The sequence below is a fragment of the Kwoniella pini genome, chromosome 11 (assembly GCF_000512605.2).
Source record: "Kwoniella pini CBS 10737 chromosome 11, complete sequence".
In the NCBI taxonomy this organism is placed as follows: domain Eukaryota; kingdom Fungi; phylum Basidiomycota; class Tremellomycetes; order Tremellales; family Cryptococcaceae; genus Kwoniella; species Kwoniella pini.
The window spans coordinates 604,333-615,920 of record NC_091726.1 but is presented as its reverse complement, the minus strand read 5'-3'; the positions used below and the strand labels follow the sequence as shown (position 1 = coordinate 615,920).

The 11,588-nt window shown below is 42.7% G+C and overlaps 3 protein-coding genes across 3 annotated transcripts; all 3 read right to left on the bottom strand.

Annotated features, from left to right (window-relative positions):
* Positions 1–260: 260 nt before the first annotated feature.
* I206_107565 (uncharacterized protein) lies at positions 261–1,091 on the bottom strand (the record flags this gene model as incomplete). Its single annotated transcript, XM_019157610.1, has 6 exons — positions 261–335; positions 485–566; positions 653–686; positions 763–820; positions 894–990; positions 1,069–1,091. 6 exons carry the CDS (start codon positions 1,089–1,091, stop codon positions 261–263), a joined length of 369 nt encoding a protein of 122 aa, XP_019009250.1.
* A 452-nt stretch (positions 1,092–1,543) lies between these two features.
* Positions 1,544–3,114, bottom strand: I206_107564 (uncharacterized protein; the record flags this gene model as incomplete). The annotated part of the gene is made up of 2 exons (XM_019157609.1): positions 1,544–2,939; positions 2,993–3,114. The coding sequence occupies 2 exons, from the start codon at positions 3,112–3,114 to the stop codon at positions 1,544–1,546; spliced, it is 1,518 nt and encodes a 505-aa protein (XP_019009249.1).
* Positions 3,115–9,021: 5,907 nt separating this feature from the next.
* On the bottom strand, positions 9,022–11,137 carry I206_107563 (uncharacterized protein; the record flags this gene model as incomplete). The annotated part of the gene is made up of 13 exons (XM_019157607.2): positions 9,022–9,136; positions 9,202–9,274; positions 9,330–9,378; positions 9,442–9,506; positions 9,570–9,740; positions 9,815–9,876; positions 9,930–10,306; positions 10,364–10,442; positions 10,501–10,516; positions 10,592–10,765; positions 10,822–10,930; positions 10,981–11,018; positions 11,095–11,137. 13 exons carry the CDS (start codon positions 11,135–11,137, stop codon positions 9,022–9,024), a joined length of 1,371 nt encoding a protein of 456 aa, XP_019009247.2.
* Between the last annotated feature and the right edge of the window lie 451 nt (positions 11,138–11,588).

Genomic DNA, 11,588 nt, shown 5'->3' with positions numbered 1-11,588 from the left:
CGAACATTAGAGTCTTAACAGAAAATAAACGATGTTATGAGTCGACGACTTGACAAAATGATACGAAATTACATGAAGGATAATTTGATCTGACGATTTAGGTGCTGTAGCTTGATTACTTGCCATGAGCGAGGTATACCTTGTGATCTGATAGAGGATGGACATCTATTATATAATCATACGAGATATGCATAATTGATATTTCAAATGCGGTTTTCCGACTTTCGATGAAATGAGATTGATGAATTGTTCAGTATCCACTAAATATCTAAAAATTCTTCTAATCTGGTTGAATCTAATATACCTGGTTTTTCAACTCTATCTATTTCTTTACCCTATTTAAAAAATTGTGAAATTAATGTAAAATTAGTACTATTAATATGAATTAAGAATCTTTTAAAACGTATAATGAAAATACACCACATAATAATATTATTCCCCAAACTGAAAATTGTTTCCAATAAATAAATAAATTAAAACTTACATTATTATCTAATTTAATTATTGTAGGTACGAATCTTACACCATATTTTAATCTAGCAGGATGAGAAGGTACATTTTTCCAACTATAAATTCAATCAAATTAGATTTAATTGACAAAATTTTATTTCATTTATTCATCTAAAAATGATATATATTCTTTTCGACTCACCCAGAATAAGGTCCAATATAAGTTATAATACCATCTATAAAAATGAAAATTATTGAATATTTTTTTTCTCTTTTGTTATTTGACCTTTCAATATATATTTTAAAACTTACTAGGTTTTGATTTTCCTTCAAAATTACTTTTTATTATACCTTCAACATCTCTACAATGCTAATATTCAAAAAAAAGCATTTTAATTTAAACTAATTTGAATATTTGAGGTATGCGTAACAAATTAACTTACAGGACACCACATTTTACCATTTTCTATATCAGAATAAAATATTAAAAATGTAGGTTTATCATTTTGAGTTTTTAAAAAAGATTCAAAAGGAGGATATCTAATAGTAATATCATTCTAAATTATTCATTCAAATTCAAGGAACTAAAGATATAAATTAGAATTGAAATTTACTTACTTGCCTGAAATCGTTAATGGCATTTCGTCTTTTTGAAATTATGAAGAAGTCAAATAAATTGAAGATGAAAATCGAATTTTATAATGATATGAATAATAGGTTTTTTAAAGAGTTGAGTATACTAATAGACATCGGTCAAATCCGTTATCGATAACGCCATCGTTTTTTCACTAACTGAATTGTTATAAATTGGTCATTTAATCTATCGTAAACAATTGATCTCGTTGTATCGTGCCAAGGATTACTTATTTATCATACTTCATACGTTGTCAAGCTACGAAAAGTTGCGTATATAACAAGAAAAAGCAAGATACCTAAATAATATTGATATCAAGTGATAAGAATTGAAATGTATATATAAACAACCTATAATTTATGAACAACTATGAAATGTAATACTGATAACTAGATAGATAATCTTCTTATTCTATGAATTTCCCCTTATTTTCCACTGACCCAATAAGTTAATTTCTCATCACAATCTAAATAATCCTCTTGGTTTCTTGCCTCTCGTATCGCTGTCTTCAACTCCGCCTGTTCCTCCAAATCCTCTTTTCGTCCCTTTCGAATTCGTACTTCCGACTGCACCGAATAATAATCCTCTCCTACTTGGTAATTCCTCTTCTGCATGATCGTCTTGTCCATGACCTCTAATGTTCCTCATCAAGAATTCATCATCGTCATCGCTATATAAACCTTCTTCGACTTCTGGCCCTTTCGCATTATGAGGAGTATGTGCTAAAGAACTTTTGCCAAATCGATGACTTGTAGTGGGCGTACTGACTGGAGAACTAGGAGGAGAAAGTCCTTCTATATCAGGAGAAGGTGTTCGGACCATATCTCGAATCTTGGATTTTGAAGGCGAAGGGCCTTTTGGCCAAAGAAGTTTGGGTTTGGGTAAAGGATGAGGTTCGAATTCGTCATCATCAGGATGAAGGTCTGATCGGGGAAAAGGTGCGTTGGAAGGGTATAATGGATTTGCGAAGACTTTTTTCGATCCTCTGAAAACATAAGTCACTGTAGGTAAATCTTCATCTACTAATGGTCCTCTAGTCTGCGGTACTCTAGTAGAAGATTCTCCATTTTTTACCAAAAAGGGATTGTCCTCATAATCTAGCATCTCAAGTTGCTTCTTGCGTTTAGCAATTTCTTGTCTTGTCATAGCTTTCGGTTTGGTGGATGAGGATTGGAAAAGACCAATTCTGGCGGCGTGTTTCGTTGGTGGAGGTGACAGGAGACCTAAAGGTGATTTGACAGAAGAAAGCATTTTGATGAGAGTTGTACCGGGCGATGGTGATGCCAAGCGTGGACTTCGACGAGGTAAAGGAGAAGGACACAATGGTTGTACGCCTTCGGTTTCCGAGTCGGATTCATCTCCACGTGGTTGATGTGTTGTTATAACACCAGGTGAAGCCAGTGGGACAGGAGCGCCCAGCCCAGAAACCAAGAAAGGATTGTCATCCTTAGTTGAGATGTTGCGCTGATTTACCGAACCGATCTGGTCCACTTTCCCATGATTCAAAGCTTTCTGACCACCCATCCCCACACCTAATCGGCTTTTGCTAGTCGACAGTAGTCCCATTTGTTGGGCGAAAGTCAATCCTGGTCTACGTCTGATCTTCTCGGGCCGTGTCGATGTGGAATCATGATTTGAAAGGAAGAAAGTAGTATGACCGGATGGAGAAGGAATTGGTTCTTCTTCTGTCCTTGTTCTTGGAGGTGATGATCGTCGTTTTGTACGTTGCGTTTGAGGTGTCGGTAGATGAGTTGCAGAAGTACTAGCTTCAGTCGAAGTGTTCTTGCGAGGTCTTCCTGACCTTCTAATTGTCTCGGGAGTAGGTAAATGAGTCTGAGAAGGAGGTGTAGGTAGTCTACATAGATATCGTCAGCTTTTTTCTCACGTTCGAGAAACGACGAAACATACGAAGAAGATATTATGTCTACTCCTCTGCCTTTTCTTTTGCGTTCTACAGTCTTTGGAATATCTTGATGTGCGGTCCAGCCGTTTTGGTTTTGTTGATGTTGACCCTTCAAGGGAGATTGCATTGTCAATTTGACAGTATGAAAAAAAAAGGAAACAAGGTTGAATGATTTTCGATCCCGATCAAATCCCTTGATATTTTCGTTCCTTTTCCAGATGACCTTAAATGTGTCGTTGCTTCGTCAAGAAGCACAAGGTCGAATCAATGAACAATGCAATGACAATGATTCATCAATCGATGATGGATGAGAGTAAATTGAGAAAAGGAGTCAAAAGAAAAAGGCGAAGGAATGTTGAAACGCGTCACTCAACTGGGTTTATTGTAATGTTCTCAAACTTAACAATCCAATCAACCTGTCAGCCACTCTGTCCTCTCGATGATGCGTTACGTAATATATCACGTTGGTACCTTGGTGCGGTGATCACCGCTCGCTGTGCCTCGTCTTGATTCCGTCTCATCTTCGCCGTCATTTCGATGTTTTGAAGTTGCATTTGCAGTTGAGAAAGGACTTTTTACTTTTAAATTCTCAGTAATCGCGTTCATTACGAGACTCGACAAGTAAGGAAAGCCAAAATGTCGGCTCGCTCACCTCCACGTCAAAATGGAGTGAATCCTGAGCAAGAGCTTATACATCAAATCGCTATTGAGGTGAGCTCATCCTGATTGAGTTAGTGACAGTATGTACGCTAATGGCAAACGCAGATGTCCAGGTTGATGAACGCTGTGAACCCGAATGATTTGCTCGGTAGACGTATCGTAGAAATTGCAAGAGGAAATAGGTCCGGAGAAGCGTTCTTACGAGGTAAGCTGAATCATACTCGCAACCACATCTAATACTTATGCACTTATAATCAGCCGTATCGACATTCGGTAAATTCCCTGAAGATGCGATGCTATCCTTACACACACGTATACTAGCTCAACAGTCGATCGCTTCTCAAAGTCCAAGTCAGAGCAACGGTAGAAGAGGCTCAGATCATTCTCCACCCAGAATGTTAGGTGGTCAACAGAATGAACAAGTCGAGGGGATGGACCATGATGATTCGGATACACTGGCTCCGGACCCGATACGTAAAGGTGGATTGAGGAGAAGTGGTGGCGATGTGAGCTCATAATATCAATCCAAACTCTAACTCACTGGACGAGCTGACAACTGCCTACAGTCTGTAGCTTTCCGTGCTCCGCCGACTGCTAGACCTTCCTTACTTGGGTTAGACCGACTCGCTGCCGAGAAACGGGCTGCAGCAGCTGCCGCAGAAGGTCGAAGTGAACCGCCTAGCAAGAGAATCAGGAAGGACGCAGAAGAAGATCGCGACGAAGGTTCAAGCTCGGGAGGTGTTTTCAAAGGTAGGCCTGTTTGTCTCAAATAGTCATGCTGGATGAGCTTACGGGAAAGTAATCTAAGTTCCATCCATACCTATCAAGCGAGATCACACTCGAGTTCGACCTGAAGAAACACCGAGTCGAGGGACAGGGTTATCAAGTGAAGCTCAGAAGAGACTAGACGCTTATCGAAGTCGTAAGAACGCCCCATCATCTGCAATCACAGCATCGTCTTCGGCGGAAAACGATGCAAGGGATAAACAGAAAGGGATAGACGATTTCCAATCGAGGTTGAATAGAGGATCATATAAGGATGGGCGCGATCGTGATAGGAGGGATGATCGTGACAGGCAGAACGGTAAAGAGAGAAGAGACGGACGAGATGAAAGATCAGAAGGTAAAAGCTGGGGCGCAGCGCCTACACCTCGGACGTCTCGATCTGATCGAGATATGGAAGGAGGAAATAGCATGAGAGTGCCGAATAGAGGTTGGGATGAGACTCCGCGAAATAGGGGACCGGGAGGTTGGGGTAAATCCGAAAGCTCGAGAAGACCTCAAAGTTGGGATCAGACCCCTCGGTCGGGCCGAAAAGGATCGCCTGAAGATGATGGTCAGGGAATGGAGCTTGATGCCAAAGAATGGGAAGAGGAACAAGTCAGGCTAGACAGGGATTGGTATAGCTACGATGATGAAGGTGCAGTCGTGAGTGCTCTCTTCTCCGGTTGACCGAGACTTTGGCTAAAAATAATTATAGGCACCGGATGAAGAGCACAATCCTTTCTCACAATGGGAGAACCTCGAGCGAGAAAAGGAGAAAGAATTGGAAGCGAAAGCTGCGAAACGTCAAACGGCTCGTCAAGCTCAATTCGTAAGCCTCTATTGTATATCTCTTCCGCGCTGTATGCAGATGACTAATCAATCAGACAAAATAGAACGCGGACAACGATTTATGGGAAACAAATCGAATGCAAACTTCTGGTGTTATGCAACGAGGAGGAGTGGACATGGATTTCGAGGACGATTCGGATTCGAAAGTACATGTATTGGTCCACGATCTCAAACCTCCTTTCCTGGATGGTACCGTCGCATATACAAGGCAATTAGAGCCTATCAATCCCGTGAAAGATGGTACTAGTGACATGGCTCAATTCTCCAAGAAGGGAAGCGCACTAGTCAGAGAAAGAAGGGAACGTCAGGAGAGGGAAAAGGTAAGTCATACCGCCATTTTCGCATGGTTCATAGCTGATTGTCGTCTGAAAGGCCGCTGCCAAAGCTGCTTCGATTGCCGGCACAACGCTGGGTAATCTCCTAGGTGTGAAAGATGAGCCTAATCTAGGGGAAGAAGGGCAAAAAGCCGATGGAGGTGAAGAAGCGAACTACAAAGCGGATTCGCAATTCAGTAGTCATATGAAGAAGACAGAAGGTGTTTCTAATTTCGCTAAAACACGTACATTGCAACAACAACGAGAATATCTACCCGCGTTCGCTGTGCGAGAGGAATTGATGGGTATGATACGTGATCATCAAGGTCAGCTCCCCAGCCTCATGAACTCTGATGAGAATGTCTGAGCTGACTGAAAATCCAACAGTGCTCATTGTCATTGGAGAAACGGGATCTGGAAAGACAACGCAATTGGGTCAATTTCTGTATGAAGATGGGTATTGTGGTAATGGGTTAATTGGATGCACGCAACCTCGTCGTGTGGCTGCAATGTCGGTCGCCAAGCGAGTTAGTGAAGAAATGGAGGTAAGCATGCCAGATTTTTCAACATTACACAGTCACGCAAGCTGAGTCTTGCTGCAGTGCCAACTTGGTGATACTGTCGGGTATGCTATCCGATTTGAAGATTGTACCTCAAAGGACACCAAAATTAAATGTAGGTTGAGCAGGATGCGTAGCGAAAGAAGCTGACATAGGCATAGTCATGACCGATGGTGTGCTCCTGCGAGAATCACTCAACGAAGGTGATCTTGATCGTTATAGCGTTATCATCCTGGATGAAGCCCATGAGAGATCGCTTAGTACGGACATACTGATGGGGCTTCTACGGAAAAGTGAGTTAGCTGATATTTGGGCCTGAGTGATCACACAAGCTGACCTTGTCTTATAGTTTTGACCAGAAGACGAGATCTCAAATTGATTGTTACGTCGGCTACCATGAATGCGGACAAGGTAGGTGACTACGTTGCTTGCAACCTCTTACTGATCTGACTAATCCACCCCCTAGTTCTCCCGTTTCTTTGGTAATGCTGCTACATATACCATTCCTGGACGAACTTTCCCAGTTGAGATATTTCACTCCAAGTCGCCTTGTGAAGATTACGTTGATAGCGCGATTAAGCAAGTCCTGCAAATACATCTTTCGAGTCCGCAGGGTGATGTACTTGTCTTCATGACTGGTCAAGAAGATATCGAGTGTACATGTCAAGTGATAGAAGGTAATGTTCATCTCAGCTGATAGCTTTCTTGCGAACTTCCAGCTGATCCACTTTATTCTACAGAGCGCTTGGAGCAAATTGACGATGCACCACCTCTAGCGGTTCTACCTATCTACTCACAAATGCCTGCTGATCTTCAAGCTAAGATTTTCTCGCCCACACCGGATGGAAGGAGAAAGGTGGTCGTAGCGACGAATATCGCGGAAACATCGTTGACAGGTAAGTTGCCCTCCAATTACTTACGCCTCTCGGAAATGATTGCTTAGCTGACGACTTAATAGTCGATGGTATCCTGTATGTCGTTGACGCTGGTTATTCCAAACTCAAAGTGTATAACCCAAAAGTCGGTATGGATGCGTTACAGATAACGCCTATTAGTCAAGCCAATGCTGGACAACGTACGGGTCGAGCAGGCCGTACTGGTGCAGGGTGAGTGGCAGTGAGATTGTTTAGGGACCGGGACATGCTGATCTGTTCTTGCAGATTCTGCTATCGACTATTCACCGAGACAGCCTATTTGAATGAGTTGTTCCCCAACAACATACCCGAAATTCAAAGGACCAACTTGGCCAACACGGTGTTATTACTCAAATCACTCGGGGTTAAAAACCTATTAGAATTCGACTTTATGGATCCACCTCCCCAAGAAAATATCCTTAATTCAATGTATCAGTTGTGGTGTCTCGGTGCACTTGACAACGTCGGTGATCTGACTGGGCAGGGTAGAAAGATGTCGGATTTCCCAATGGAACCTTCTTTAGCTAAAATGCTGATTGTCGCTACGGAGTATAAGTGTTCTTCGGAAATGCTTACTATCGTTTCGATGTTATCGGTTCCTTCGGTCTTCTATCGACCTCCACAAAGAGCCGAAGAATCAGATGCGGCGAGGGAAAAGTTCTTCGTACCAGAGAGTGATCATCTGACTTTGTTACATGTTTACACTCAGTGGAAGTCAAATGGGTAAGCCATTGGCATATTGAGCCTACCGGGATTTTTGCTGACAATCATATCGTTGATAGATACTCAGACAACTGGTGTATGAAACATTTCTTACATCCTAAACTCATGAGGAAAGCTCGAGAAGTAAGAGGACAATTGGAAGATATAATGAAACAGCAGAAAATGGAGATACTTTCTGTAGGTACAGATTGGGATATCGTTAGGTAAGCTCGATTAGACCTTTGCGACTAAGTTTGATAAATGAGCTTATACGTGAACAGAAAATGTATCACGGCTGGATATTTCCACCAAGCTGCCAGAGTCAAAGGTATCGGAGAGTATATGAATGTTAGGACTGGAGTGAGATTGTTTTACCATGATGCGCATGCGGGCCTCCTCACTGACGTGATCTTGTAGTTGCCTTGTGTCTTACATCCTACGAGTGCTTTGTATGGTCTAGGTTGTGAGTCACCTTTGGTTCCCTCCCTTTGGATATCCAGGCTGACTATCGCGCAGATATGCCTGATTACGTTGTTTATCACGAGTGTAAGTTGTCTACATCCGATTGTAATAGTTGTATGAGCTGACAAGCAGAACAGTGGTTTTGACATCGAAACGTGAGTATCATCTGATTTAAACAATTGGTAAAGCTAACAACTCGCAGAATACATGATGTGCGTCACATCTGTCGATCCATACTGGTTAGGTAAGCTGGCTTTTTATATCAAGTTCTCATGACCCAGCTGACAGCGTTATTGCTTGTCAGCCGAGCTGGGAAGCGTCTTCTTCTCAATTCGAGAAAAGAATTTTGATGCTTTAGCAAGAGCAAGGGCGAACAGGGATTTCAGTAAGAAGACTGAAATTGAGGCTGAGATGGCGAAGCAGAGGGAAGAGTGAGTTCACCTCACATCGGCACTTAAACACAACCGGATCAGAGGAGGATATTTTGCTGATTACAGATGTGAGTAGGATCGAACGTGCAAAAGCGGAAAAGATTCGGTCGGAAGCCGTGGCGCGCACACCGAAAATTGGAGGAATGGGTGTAGCGCACACTCCTAGAAGTGCGGGTATAGGCGCAGGATCAAGATCATCTGCAACACCGAGAAGGAGGGGTGGGGGTATTTAGAGCATAAAACAGTTCAATTTCATTGTATCCTTAGTCAAATGCATCGCAAAATATTACCTTGTAAGCACTGATGGTTGAACAGATACTAATTGGTCAAATAGCATACACCGATATAACCGAAATCTGCTCGATGAAATATTGTTATTATGTTGTTGTACGACTAATTGAGTTCCGCTTCAAGAATCGGCGAAGTAAAGGACGATCGCCTGTATATGCTAATGTTGCGGGAACAGTAATCAAGCAACATGCGAAACAAAACCTCATACATCATCCGTCTATCAATATGGTAATCATCGCATCATGTTGGAAGTGAATTCAACTTACCAGCATACTGACGTCCAACCAATACGATCATATAGCTGACCGCCTATAACAGTTCCAATAGCCATAGGTGCGGCTGCACGACGTATGATCAACGGCGTTCATCAAGAATGCTACGGTCACGAGCTCACCCCATGCCAAATTCAGTGCTGCGAATTGATGTAACTCACTGATCCCGTCCTACCAGTCACATCGATTAACTGGTATACAGTAAACGAGCACAGTGAGAGGGGCAAGACTCACATTGTCCCTAGTAACGGCTGAAACTTCAACGCCAATTGGAGCGAGCGCGCAATTGATAAAAAAGTCTGGCGAAGTGTAAAGGCTTATTAGCGACAGGCTGTAATTGTACTACGTGAATGCAAATTCACTCATTAATCCAAACGACATGATGAAACCAAGTAAACTGTTTTGGAGGATCATTAAAAGGCAAAAAGGTGCGGCTAGTAACGAAGTAGTAGGAACTATCCATTCTGCGCCGAATTTGTCGGCTAGATGGCCTGTTATAACACCTGTGAGAAGTACAGGCGCAATAGTTGCGACTACGATTATTCAAAATGCAGCCAAGCTCACATGAATTGGCTGCAATAAGTATCCTGAGTGGGCAATGACTCACGATAGACTAGACCAACGAAATGTGAGTCTTTGCCCCACTGATCTTTTAATCGCAGAGTCAAACTATACTCATCCAATGTCATTTCTGTTAACGATGAGAGTAAGGAGTAACATACGTAGGATCGATAGCTCCGATAACCAAGCCAGTACCGAAGTTCACAGAGATCGCAGTGAGGCTCCGTGGGATGGAAAAGAGACCAATCACAACTTGGAAAGGAGATAGCTGGTTTGACTTTTCTTTGACAAGCCGATGCTCGTTAGCTTGTGAGTCGGTCATTTCACTAATCGGGCTTGGGGCGGCAATGGGCGTCGTCGTATACCCGTCTTGCTTTTTGACATGCTTCGTTTGTTCACCTGATTGGTGAATCACGATAGTATTCTTCTCGATGACAAGCCATCGCGCAATCAGCTCGATACTGCAAACACCCATACACAATATCCAAGGACCTTTCCATCCAAATGCGGAGTATAAACCACTACCAGCTGCCGGGCCCTACCGTATGATAATAAGCCACAGTCATCTCTGCTTTCTCTTGTAGCAAACACTTACTACCACGTTACCTAGATGGCTTCCTGTGAAAGCAATACCTAGCTGACGACCGACCACTTTCTGATCTACATTCTCGCAACTGTGGAATCGCAACTTGTGAGATTGAAGTACGCTATCCAATTGAAAGACGTGCTTACATCAACGCGAATCCGACTATCAAGTTGTATTGACACACAAGGTCAGTGGATTATCTTCTTCTTCTCATGAGGAATAAGAAGAGCTGCTCACCAGACCAAATGACTGTGCAGGATAATCCTTGAATGATCCTAGTCAGAACCATCGCCCAATACTGCTTTACAAGGATCAGAAGTAATAAAGATAATTGCATGGCGCAAGTAGCTACTATCATAGGGCTTCGACGCCATGACCTCTTATCGAGGAAGATAGCATTGGGTAGAGTGTCTGTTCTGATGAATGATCGATACAGCGTTGGAAGTGGAAGTGTAAAGACAACTCACAGATGGAAATGGCTATGCAATATGAGAAGAGGAACCAAGATGATCTAGTTGAAAAATGAGTGAATCCTAGATCTTCTAATCGGAAAGGTATGATTGGCACGCCGACCATCTTCAATCTGAATCAGCTGACATCTTCAGAAGCGAGTACATCAAGCTTACATAGACGAATGCCTCGGTCCAAGCACCGTAAGTGACAACTATAGCTCAAGGACTTAGTAATACTTACTCCCATCATATACCGGTTCCAGTCTTCCCGGAATATATCATACTCACCTGTCGTGATGTACCACGTTGAACTTCGCCACTTGATACCCATCCTGGTCAGTGATCAATCAACAACCGCAAATCCAGCCACTCACTCGTTCTCCGCGCGGCTTTGATCTAGTCTTTGGCATTAATCGATGATCTCGCGGTGAATGGGGCCGTTCGTTGGCCATCTCAGTCTGGATCTTTCCTAAGATGGTCTGTCGTTTTCGTGATGTATACGCATCGAACAATCGCTGTACCGCCCATTATCTCAGCGTTACACTATACATGAACCAAGGTCTAGGAGTGAGGCTGTTCTAATCGGAATCTATAAAGGAGTTATTACTTTCGCACACCGAAGCCTATGCAGATGAACGGATCATTAGTGACACGAATGCGACAAATCCCCACTCTCGTCATTTGAGCAGAATGGGACGAAATGATATTATGACGACATAGACCTTCCCTTCGACCAACACCTCCGTCGAGCTCAGGTGAGTATTGTCTGAAGGTCATCGACA